This window comes from Epinephelus fuscoguttatus, linkage group LG10 (genome assembly GCF_011397635.1).
Source record: "Epinephelus fuscoguttatus linkage group LG10, E.fuscoguttatus.final_Chr_v1".
Lineage (NCBI taxonomy): Eukaryota > Metazoa > Chordata > Actinopteri > Perciformes > Serranidae > Epinephelus > Epinephelus fuscoguttatus.
Genome location: NC_064761.1, coordinates 21,001,171 through 21,013,761, shown reverse-complemented (window position 1 = coordinate 21,013,761; position 12,591 = coordinate 21,001,171). Strand labels below are relative to the sequence as shown.

The 12,591-nt window shown below is 43.6% G+C and overlaps 1 protein-coding gene across 9 annotated transcripts in view; it reads right to left on the bottom strand.

Moving 5' to 3' along the window:
• Nucleotides 1–12,591, bottom strand: part of ptprsa (protein tyrosine phosphatase receptor type Sa) — a 260,026-nt gene that overhangs the window by 22,235 nt on the left and 225,200 nt on the right. For all 9 annotated transcript variants that reach the window (XM_049588106.1, XM_049588108.1, XM_049588107.1 and 6 more), the window contains 4 exons: nt 10,570–10,667; nt 7,675–7,798; nt 4,200–4,375; nt 1,897–2,016 (listed from right to left, as the gene is read on the bottom strand). In XM_049588106.1, the coding sequence (XP_049444063.1) occupies nt 1,897–2,016; nt 4,200–4,375; nt 7,675–7,798; nt 10,570–10,667 (518 nt within the window). The remainder of the gene's footprint in view (nt 1–1,896; nt 2,017–4,199; nt 4,376–7,674; nt 7,799–10,569; nt 10,668–12,591) is intronic.

Here is a 12,591-nt window from a genome sequence, read left to right as displayed (position 1 = left end):
TGAAAGCTACAGATTTTCAAGGGTTTTAAACTTAAAATAGATCGAGTGCATAATTTTCCTTTGGGATGCTGATCAGATGGACTTATAATATACTAAGTACAATCATTTCTATACTGAACTGTGCAGGTATTATATCTTCTTGCTCTCATATTGCTGCTGCTCAGAACATCTACAGATACATGCAGCAAACACCCACATTACACAGCCGTCTGTCAGCTCCCGCCTCAAACTCAACGCTTGACGCATCAAAGATACAAGCTGGGATCCAGAGGAAGGTTTTTGAGGAGGATAAGAAGAGAGGGAGAGAGAGAGAGAGAGGGAGAGAGAGAGAAAAAAATCTCCCTTGCATCTTTCTGTCCTCCTCTCCTCTCAGAAGATCCTCTAATGGAGGTACTGTTTGCATTTCAATGCGGTGTTTCTGCTTCCCTGACAGAGGGAATTTTTCCCTTGCTGAATAAATGAATAAATGAGTGTGGTAATTAAAAGCAAACTGACCTAAATCTTATTTCTCTTTATTTTCTTTTGGACATTCCCTGTTTCTGCAGTTGAGGCAGGCTGAATGGATGTGGTTGGTGCTTGGCTGCTGGTTTGATTTAAACGTCTTTTTTTTTTTTTTTTTTTTTTGGTTAAGGATTTATCAGCAGACACAATTCCAAACCACTGCAGGACATGCATACATATGGATAAGTACCACGGTGGCTGCTTTGTAGATGCACTGTGTGTATGTTTGTGTCAGTGTACTGCCAGCTTGTGCTACCTTATACTTCACACAAATTCAACACAGCATTTTTCCCCCCTCAGAGATATAAAGTGAAAACAGCTCAGTGAGAAATCACAGCAATGGCTGCAGTTATGAGAAGGAAGGAGACGATAGATAGAGAAAGAATCCTATCGGTGGGTTTGATGGAGGCTGAGAGCAGCAGAATGTAAATGGCCCTGAATGTCAACCAGCGAGCTTTAAAGCACCGTGGCTGCTGATACGTTGCTATCTTTGCCGTCACTGGTTTGCCTTGGTGCTCATTGTTCCGCTGACACTCCTACAAAGTCAGCTGTGACTTAGGCATGGGGCTACCACTTTTTGCATGACCACAAGACGTGTGAGTCTGCGACTGAGAGTGAGTCTGCATGTAAATGTGCCAGTGTTCCTTTTTGTTTTCTTTTCTGACTCTTCTTTTCTGTGTGTGAGCGTCTGTCCGTGTATATGCTAATGCGTATTATTCATGTCTGCAGGTGTGTATCTGTGTGTGGCATCACATCTGCGCATGAGTGTCAGAGGTATGAATGGTTGTGAACAGGTGTGCGCGTGAGATTGCATGTGTGGATGCGTCATCTTAAGAACGTTTTCATCTGTGTGCAGACTCTGTAGCTGCCTGTGTGTTTCACTCTTAAATTTTGTGTGTGTGCGTGTGTGTGGGCATAGAAGCATGAGAGCAGTCTGCCAATTATGTATATTGAGTTTCTCTTCTGCTCACTTTACCTAAGTGCTCCAATTTGGCAGACGCACATAAACAGATGATCTATTGAGGAGGGAGAGAGCCGAACAAGGTAAAAGGGGGGGACTGGAAGGACAATGCAGAAAAAGGGTAATGGATGAAATATATAAGATACCAGTTTATGCAGTCATTTTTGTTGCCTATGTAAACTTTATGTCTGTTTTTTTTTTTGTTTTTTTTTACAACATGTGATAGGTGAATAGGCCCTTTGTTTACAGGAAAGACATTTAATGTGTCGTTCATGGTCGTCCAACTTGATAGTAAATATAATATTGTCTTTGCTCAGGCGTCCACTTCAGAATTCTTTGCAGTCCTTGCTGGTTTGTTACAGTGTCGCTGTGAAAGAGCAAAGTGGTGGTGTACACATGTGTGTGGGAGGTGGTATAGAGAGTAATCATCCTACCTTGTGCAAGGAGAAAGTGCGGACACAGAAAGTAGCCAGTTCTATAGTGTCCAACAGGGTCACTTGGGTCATACCATAGGTTTCTGTGCCACGACTGGGCCAGTACTGGTCACACTTAATCTGAAAGCGAGACAGAAAGAGAGAGAGACAGATCTATGTGACATTCTATTAAAAGGTGTCTCCACATAAAGGGAGGAGTACAGGAAATTTCAAACCATGCTTGTTTCGACATAATAACATGCACTCAAACACCGCTCATAAAGCAAGCCCTCCTGTGGATTAAAACCGCAGGTGGTGTTGACAGAAACTACAGGGTAGCTTTTCTCTATTTCATATCTGAGAAACAACACTACGCAGGCTGAACAGATGTAACCACAAGTGTCACAGCAACTTCATTCTTTCAGCTTAACTTCAGTACCCACACACAAATCCTGCGTACAGCCTTCCCTATGTCTAAAATGTTTACTGGCAATGCAGAGTGCAGGACTGTAATTAAAATTTAGGAAACATAACTACTTCGCAATCAATTCTTAATTCAGTTGTGTCAAAATAAAAGCCTGGTAAAGTGGTTTTATTTCAGGTCCTCACATAACTCATTCTTCTGAATGCTTTGCTAGGAGTAAAATTTCTCATCAAATCCTGATTGGGTATCTAATGTTTTCAGCTCCTTTTCATCCCATGGCTCTACAGTATATGTGGAAACACAACACCTGCTTCCCCCCATCCCTCCTCTGTCAGCTCACTTAATAAAGATTCATTCAATATGGGGTGTGACGCGCCGGCGGACATCAGATGAGAAGTGACAGCCAGCGAGGGAGATGCACTGCGCTCCAGCTTTCTCTCCCATTTCCTGCTCAAGCTGACACTCAAGTTCTACCGCCCGCTAATCCTGATCACGTTTGACAGGAGTGGACCGCGCATGTCGGGATGGGGGATAGGTAAACAATTGAAAAGGGATAGAGGGAGCGAAAATGAGCGGAGACACCTGGGCCGAGTGAGCCTGATGTTGACACAGGTTCGAGTTGACAGGTTGAAACATCGTGGTTGGCTTTTTGACATTTAGACACGTCCACTCCTTGATAGCGAAGGATACAGTCTTTCTAGGTCCATCCTCAGGGTGTACTCGCACCATTTGCCTTTATTTTATTTCATTTTTTCGAAGCGCTCACCTGCATTTTCAGCTCATAATTTAGAAAAATGGGTCATATGACAGGCACTTTGTTTGCGTAACGACTACCTGTCACTACGGGCAAACAGAACTGATATCTAACTGTCAAACAGCTAAGAGACTTCCTTAACAGAGCCAGCGAGCTTTCGACTGATTCACTATGCAAACTGCCAATTTTTCTAAAATGTTTTCCATTTTTAAACTGATAGTTTGGTTGTAAAGTGCTGCTGCTGTGCTGTCTTCCTGCTATGAATCTTTCTGATTTTTGTTAGCGTTAGCTGGCTTACAAAAAAGTCTGCACATCACAGACACAACTCAAAATAGATGGATGTTCGTCACCAAGGAAAGTGTTCATTTCCATCTCCAGGCTGAGCCCCTTTCAAAGACTACAATATACACTTCCTGCACACCTGGTGGCCACTTCCCATGGACATACGTGTATTAAAAGACAGAAATAAAAGTGGACTAGTGTGATCACACCCTGACATCTCACTCCTCCCTCCTGGGACGAAGCCACTGTGCTCTCCTTGCACTTTTTCCTCTAACTTCCACTATCAACAGATGGTCGTGGGAGGCACTGGTCACAAGTACCGCAAAAACTCTGTGGCACTCTGTTGCTTAAAATTTAATTTTAGCTTCCTGCACTGTGCACTCCGAGCACTAAAACTTGCTAAGCTCTCAGTACTGTGGGGAACATGCAACAGCTTGTCGTTTTCACTGCAAATAAAGAGAGAAGCGAGAGCCAAGATACTCCCAGTGGATACGCAGCCTACCTTTATCAGATACACAACACAGATAGACCGTCTCTGAGTTAACTCTATTTTATCACTCTCCCCTGCTGCGTTCAGCACCCCATTCAAATTTCTACACTTTTCCAAAAGCAATCCATCTCAAGAAAATGAAGTCTCATTACCTACCGATGACGTTCAGGTGTGAACTGGGAAATCAATGCAGAGCTGAGCCATTTAAGCAGCTGGTTCTTGTACTTGGTCTTGAGAACCACAGATTCATTTTAAGGTTTATTTAAAAGACGCATTTTAAAGGTGGTTTGGGATGTCACTGGAGGGAACTTTAAAAACAAAGCTGCAAAAAACAGTGCACAGCAACCATACAAAAATCGTTTAGGTGGACTTACCCGTGACTTCTCCTCCAGCCTGGTCATCATGACCACAGTGGCTGCTCTCTGCTCCCACACCATCCTCCAGAAGTCCCCGAATGTCTCTGGTAGTGGACCCTGGGTGGCGATGTAGGCATTCTGCTTTCTGTAGCCATCAATGTAGTTGGCATTGATATAGTCACTACCTGTGATACCTAAATAAAGACCACAGCAAAAGATAAATATTAAGAGATTGAACATTCTACCTTTTATGATTTTTTTCTCTTTTAATCCATTTTCTCCCTTAATCTATATGACTTTTTTATTATTTTACTCTACTCATTATTTGCACCCTTTGTTTAGTGCCATCTGCCTTGACAATTCCCAGTTTTTCACACACACTAACCCCGTTTCCCAATCAATGAAGGTGTCAAGATTCTAGATTGGAAAGAAAGAAAGCAAGTAAATTGCTTACATAATGAGTTCTCGCACCTCTTATTGTTGAAACAAGTGAAAATTGGCTTAGATCTGTGAAAATTTTTGAATTGTCCAGAGAGCAGTGGCAATGCCTTAAGATACGGCCGACTGTATTACCCGATAGATCTTAGTGCTTCTATTGAAAATAAAATCTGAAGACATAATAAAAGATTAAATGAGATTTTAAAACAGTCTCACAGCCTTTCGCCCCCTCTGCTACAGCAAAGCTGAAGGACACCTCAGTTTGAATGGATTTAAATGCAGCAAAAGCCTCACAGTCACAACTTCCTGTACTGCCTGTTCTGTCATGTTCTTTTTCTACCTCTGCTGTTCTGCCTAGGTTTTCTGTAGATATGTCGTAGCAGCCTACATCTGATTTACCACCACCACCACAGATGGAGCGTGCTTGTAGATGGAGGATAGCGAGGAGTAAATCAGCCACTCAGCCGCCACAGCCGGGAGGTACATCCAACTACCATCCCTGTCAGCCAGCCACCATGCTCCGTTGCACACCGGTCCACTAAATCTAGCCGTAAGGTACGCCTCCACATTGCGGGGTAGACAAATGTGTACTGGAAACATTTTAATGACAAGGATGGCGTATATAGCACTTGTAAGCTCTATCGCAAAATCCTGCTTCCACTGACTGCATGTAAGTATTCTGTGGCATCCTTTAATGTGTCTGCAGCTAACACAACACTTCAAAGCTACAATCTGCAGTTCACAGCAGGGATTGCTCATGATACCAAGTGGCATAGCTGTGTAACTATGAAACAAGCCTCTAGTCTCATCATGTGCGGTGCAAAACTGTCATTAACCTCAGATGTCAGGGAATCAGGGTGTTGTGGTGATGTTAACTGTCCTCCATCCAAAGAGTCAAGGGCCCTGTTTACACCTGGTATTAATATAAGTCGTGGGTGATCGGATGGCAAGTGGACAGCTCTCAGTGCAGGTGTGAATGCACCACATGCATCCTTAATGTGTCTTGAGATCTAATCGCTTAGGCCACATATGGTCTGCGCCACATATGGCCACATTCTTTCAACAGTGTGTATGCTAATGTGTCCCGGGCCACATTAACAACCGCCTACGAAGCTGACATCCTGGCTTATCGACTCCCTGCCAGTAGACCTAGCACTGAGGAGACCCTCCCCTGAGCTGCTCTCCTCCTAGCGAACGGTCAGTTCAATGTCTGCCTGGTTGGCACAAGCTAACACATCAACAGCTGTTAAACAGTCCCCACAGAATCACACTGACGCCAAAACGACTGTTTTTAAACCTGGTAATGACTGTTAGGTAATAGCTAACAGTGCTAACAGTGAGCCTTGTTCCTGTATGTGCACGAGCGGGCTGTTACCGGTGAGTCAATGGAACGACAAACCTCTCACTGGTTTAAAACAATGAAACATTTTGCCTTTGCAAACGGTAATTGTGTATATGCTTATTTGCATGTAGAGCGGGAAAGTGAGATCCGATTTCAAGTTCATTCGAGACACTTCTGGAGACACATTCTGACGAACTTCGAGCTGTCCACTTGTGATCAGATCACCCAAGACGCTTGTTAATACCAGGTATAAACAAGCATCTTCAGGCTGGGTGCAGAATCACGACAGGCTCACACATTTGAAGTTGTTCTACAAAAAGGATTTCAGCCAAAATGTTGAAAATGGAAACGGGATAATCTGCGATTAGAGTGTGTCTAACACTGAGCATCTGACAGCGATAAGACAGAACATCACCCATCTTCATTTAACCAACTTCTACAATCCTGTCAGTTGAAAAGAGGCTCCAGTGTGGCAGCATCTGTGTTGGAGAGTCACGTCTCTTTGACTGACGTCTCCTCACTCAAGCGACAAACAATGAAACACTCCACTGGGCTAATTTAAGAGAGGAGACGCAGTGAGGACAACAATAGAGTAAAAGAGGGGAGAGAAAGACAGAGAGAAGACCAGCAAAAAAGACCAGAAAGAGCGAGAGAGAGAGAGTTGGGGGAAAAGAACAAAGGAGAAACGAGCAGAAAAAAATAAATAATAAAAGAATGAAAATAAGGAAAAAAGAAAGAAAAAGAGAGGCAAATGTCATTAAAACGGATACCACGTCGCACAATCCGACTGTGGTGCCTTGGCTTTAGTCATAGCTAAGTGAACAGAGAATGGCGGCGTGCATGAATTGTTCTACTGCTGCGACTAATGGCAAAATCACTGCAGTGTAAAATAGAAATTTCAGACTTGATTAATTTATGTATTTATGGACGAGGCATTTTTTCCCTGGGATAATTTTGTTATGCATGTTGTCGCACCCTCAAATTGGCCTGACTATTGCGAGATGTCGAAATCTAGTCGGAGCAGTTAGCTCACACAAAAGGAGAGTACTGTGGAGTGGGGAGTTTGGCACTACACTGAGGAGTCTGGAGCTCTTCTGGTGATGCAATACCAGAACAATGTCAGCGGTGAAGGGTGACTACCTCTGACAATGTCCCTTGAGATTTAGGAGTCAGGGGAAGAGTTTTTCTGGCTCCGAGATTCTCAGTACTCTGTCTGTGGGCAGTTAGAGGGAAGTCACGAGAGTGGGACAGATCGGATGAGACAAATGGGACAGTGGAAACACTGGTTAAATTCCTGGGTCACTCTGAGTGTGAGATCTGACTGAGTGCTGGGTCTGAAGATGAGATGAAACAAGTCCTTGCCTAACCCCCCCAAAATATTATGATTCCATGAACTGCTTAGCTTCAAGCTGAGATGAGACTAGTGTACTGTTTAGCCTCCATCAAAATACAGTTTCGGTCTTGTGAAATTCAGACCAGTCTTGTGTATTTATTCTTCTTGTCTTAATGACGTCATTGTATTTAATGTCTTCTATCCTGCACTGCTATGCACTGTTCCAGTTTAGATCTCGGTCCGGTCTATCCAGTAAAATTTCCTAATGGCTTAAACTGACTCTGTAATTATGAAGATTTCCCAAATGTTTTTCAAGAAGCTGAGCTAATGTCTGCTGTGGTGTACTGTGGGTGCAGAGTGTGAGGCCTGGTGAGCCTTACCTTCGATTGGAGCCAGGATGACTCGAGAGTGGTCATAGGCGATGACGTTGGCGTAACGATTTTTGGGCTTGTTCACCTCCAGGTTGGAATGTTCCCAGGTGAACTGCTGGCCTGGATCGATAGACTGACGGAGGAGGGGGCAGAGACAGGCAAAACATGCACACACAAAGAAGAAATCAGAAGAGCCTTGGGAGGAGCTGAGCAATAACAATACGACCTGAATGTTATCAAAGAAAGGCGAGAGGGAGGGGGAGAGATTGAGAGGGTGATTTCCCCAAAGGGAAAAAAAAAAGAACATGGTATCATGAAAATCTGCTCACTGCCTGGTTTAAATACTCACAGCAGCTGCACACAGTACTTTATCAAGATCATTAATGTAGCGGGTGCATAATGGCAAATAACAATATTGATGAAGGCAGCAGCTCTCCCCTTCGAGGGGAGGGCGTGGAGCAGGGCCCGATACTTGGGCGGAAGATGAATTCAGCCGTGTCTTTAAAACAAGAATTCCAGATAAATATTCTGTTTCCTTGTCAGGATAATTAAGTATTCCATTACATTTGGTTGTTTGCTTATAGGCGTCTGGCGCTCTGTTGGTGTGGGGACGGAGGCTTGAAGGTTATTTGCAGTTGGGGCTCCAGCATGTATAGTGGGGGGCTGCAGACAGAGACCGAAGCTGAATGAAGTCCAACTGGAAACCTGATCTAACAATTTCCATGCAATCATTACAGCAATCAGAGCTTCCATCTGTTTATTTCTTTCTTTCTGCCCTCTCGTCTCTATCCCTCGTTCTTTGTCCCCGTTTTCCTTATCTGCATCTCTCCATCTTCAAAGTCCTCCACTTTTTTTTTTGTCCACATTTCTTTGGCTCTTTATCTCTTTCTCCATCTCCTGTCCCCTTTCTGATGTTTACACTCCCTCTCTTGCAGCCACCCTCCAGCTATTTTCCCTTTCTTTCAAGATTACCTTAAGGCTGAATGTGTGTATGTGTGTGTGTGTGTGTCTGTGTGTGTGTGCATATAAAAAATTGGGGTCAGTTCCCAGAAAAAAACCCTCAATTCAAAAATTGAAAACCACATATGTGTAGTCCAAACTTGAATCATTTTTTAATAAATTAGATTTAGGATGCCAGTATGGCAAAAGTCCATATTCCATATTCTACAGTGGCTACAATTTCTCCCCCCTCTTCCTCTTTATGATCCACGATGACACGTTCGAAGAGGAACGACAACTCCTGTCAAGAAGGCAGGCTCCATAGGACGTGGCTCCTAACTGCCTCACAGAAGATATATAACAAACTCTATGGCTTCAATATCGTCAGGTAAAGACTGTGGCTGCCTTTTCATTGCCGTTTGTGTGTCAGATTATCTCCTCTTCATCTCCGCTCTCCAGCTGAGATGCCCTGCTCCCTCTCTCTCTCCCCTCACTGAATCCTCATCATTAACCAAGCCTCCCCACCTCATCTCTCTCCCCTCTTCCCTCCATTTTTCCTCCACCCTCACATCCCGCCTGGCTAAAAACCAATCAGTCAAAGCCCCGTAGAGCTGCGCTTGGCAAGCCAGGGCGCCCGGACGAGCAGCCATTCATCAAGAAAATAACAAAATTAAAATTACACTTCTCTATTTAATTTGGTCATTTATTTTTCCTGGGGGGTGGTTTTGTGAAGGGGCAGGGGGGACAGAGAGAGTGAAAAAGACAGAGTGGGAGAAGAGACGAACGGGCGGTTTAATGTTCTCTCAAAGCCAAGTAATTAGAAGTTGTGGTTGTAGCAAAGCGTCAACTTTGGCATCACGTCTCCCGTCTCTATTCCCACCCCGAACGGAACAAGCTTGTCCATTTGGTACATAGCCTGGATGTGGATTTATGAATAATAGATACCCAAGAAATACTGGATCGCTATGAGAAGTCATTATCCACCAACATCCACCGGCAGGCATGATGACAGCAATCTATGCTTGGTGTACCTGCTTCCTACCTTAGCCCGGCGTGCAGCGAGGTGACAGGCACAGTGATTTAGGAACGGCGAGGAGGGGATATTGCTTGTATGCAAACGAGAGCTGATTCAGCACTCCTGATTTCTAATCAACTCTGGTGTCATTTATAACCGCCGCGGTCTCAGAGCTCAGACAGCTCAGTTACCCCCTCTACACACGCACACACACAAATGTGCTATGTTAACGCTAGTGTGCTTTTCCCCAAAAACACATTAGTGGAGTTGTGCGTACACCAGACTATATCTCCATTTTTTAGAAGAACGTTTTTGCTGAGCTTATGGAGCCATAACATTTTCTTTAGTAACTCTCAATCTGTAATTCCTGGTGTTCAAATTAGGTAAAGGTTTAATTTTTCAAATAGATTTAACTTGATAAAGTACTCAGTGTTTCTATTTTTTCCTAAGTTGAATGCAGTTACCCTATTTTGTAAGTAAGCAGCCACATTTTGAAAGTCACAAAAAGGACATGTTTCATTTCACAGCAGAAATATTCAACTTCTTTTTCCCCTCTCTCCTGCTTCCTGATGTAGGACTGGATGCATTACACTGGAATGATTCTGTTATTTAGCAGAGAATTTGAGGAAATTGCATCTGGGAGTTCAGGAGTACAACCCGCCAAGGGAAATTTTTTATGTAATTGAAATGACAATTGTCTTGCTTTGCCATGCTGAGGCTGCAAATATATCTGAGAAAATGAGCGGCTGACAACAACAGATATTTCATAATTGCTCAAGCATCAGCAGCTGCACTATTGTTGACAAGCAAGAGGGAAAAATAAGACTTGAAAGGTAAGAACCAGCCGATTCCCTTGAGCGGAAGAAGGGACTCTTGTGTTCCCTTCCAGTGAAAACACAATCAGACAGAAATCAATGCTCTGGAGAAACTTTGACCCTTGGCCCGCTCACCTCATATTCCTGGGAGAGCTTGAGGTTGTCGTTGGCTTTGAGAAGCTCCGTGTGTTCGGCCAGCTCTGAGATAGGGATGGGAGGATGATTCATCATACCTGCTCGCCAAAAAATCGAGAGAGAAATTCCACACAGGGGGAAGAGAGGACAGAAAGTTTATTAGTACAGCAGACAGGACACACATGTTCCAAACTTTCAAATCACACAACACGTAGTTTATGGGTGAGAGTTTGTTGCTTACATAACAATGGGAGTTTGGGTTATAGTGGTGAGGAAGCTTGTGCAGAACATGGTGAATGTCACACACACGGACATATATAGACTGGTGATGTTATATGCACTTCATTGGACCAGGCCAGAGCTCAAAAACAGCTAGGGTTTATTGAGCAGGGCTGATTGATTATTTGCCAAAAAAAGCTGGAAGCATACACCCACAGAGCAAATTGTATTAATTCCCACAATGGTCATGATGCTGACATGATAGACAGACCAACGGGACCAGTGTTGCTGAGTGTAGCAAGAGGAAAAACATCTGGAGGCATCGATATTTTTTAATAGCTCGGGAAATTAGTTTAAAATGACACAAGATGAAAAATGTACGTTTTTGATGGTGAAATCACAGACAAAAAACACAACAGCCCTTTTTACTCTTTGAATCACCGGAATGCTTATGTTGACGAAAATCCCTTGTTCTCCTCATTGAAGATAATCAAAAGTAAAATTTGCTTTCAGCATGGCAAAAAAAAAAGAGGAGAATTCTGGATCACTGGAAAAGCAACTTTCAAAAGGACCTATGTCTTGAAGGATGGTTTTACTTAGTTATTTCTCATTACCTACGCATGAAAACTATATGTCATTATTTTCAACATTTAAACTTACTCAAAGCACCATCCTCTATGAAAAAGGAAGATGAGAGAGAAGCTATGAAACAGCTCCCCGATGCAGATCAGACCTAACATATCCCACAGGGATGCTGTACGGCTCTATCCTTTATCTGTAATGCTCTTGTTGTGCTGTGCTGTTAGCATGGAGACAATTTTGACTGTTGCCTCTATAAAAAGGCTTATTCCATAACAGAGCCCTGACCTGGGGGCTCGTGGGAAGGGAGGTGGGGATGGGGGGGTAAGGAGGTTTAGGAGTGTGAGTGATGCTGAGTGACACAGTGAGCTGCTCCATTCCAGCCAGCCGGTGCAAAGCAAGCAAGCTGCTGTTTCGACCCTTCCCTCCATCTGCTGATTCCCTAAAGTAAGTGAACACTGGCTCTAAGATGAACACCCCTAACCTTCCGAAAGCACAAACTCTCAGTTGCATGTCCACTATGTTGTCTTCAGTCATTTATTTCGAGGAATTCCAAGAACGAAGTAGCTTTTCAGTTGGGTGGCAAAATTGTGAGATTCTTTTTTTTTTTTTTTGGCGTGCTCCAATATCCACTGAATATTGTGTAGCTGCTGCTACAATATTATCAGCACTGCTGTGCACTCCAGTCGCTAATCCATTTAGGAGCATAATGCTGAGGCCATGTAATGGAATATGGAGCAGCCATAGATTGTGGCTGTGTCCCTGCATGCAGATCGGCAATACTTAACGCTTTCATATTGTTAGTAAAAGGTCTCTCTTCCTGCTGGGTGACGAGGTCAAAAGTCGACGAAATGTAGAAATCTCCTCATAAAAAAAAAAAAAGTTACCGAGGCTTAATTGGGCGTGAAAATCGGCATAATCACATTAACCATCCTTAATTTCCCTTTTCGCACAATGCTTAAGATCCCCCTCCCCCAATGTCAAGGGGGTCACTGATGTTTGGGCTGCTTTTGTTGCGCTTAAGAGAGGGGAGCCCAACTCTGTGCGCTGACAGTCTTCATTAGTGATGGTAATTTATTTTACACTGACAGAACAATGCAGCGGTGTCAATTACATGAAGATTAACAAAGATTACAATGCATATATGAGACAAATGGAGTTGACACCGGATGCCGTGACATCCTCCGGAAAATGAACAGACACACTGCATTAACAGCCGACTTG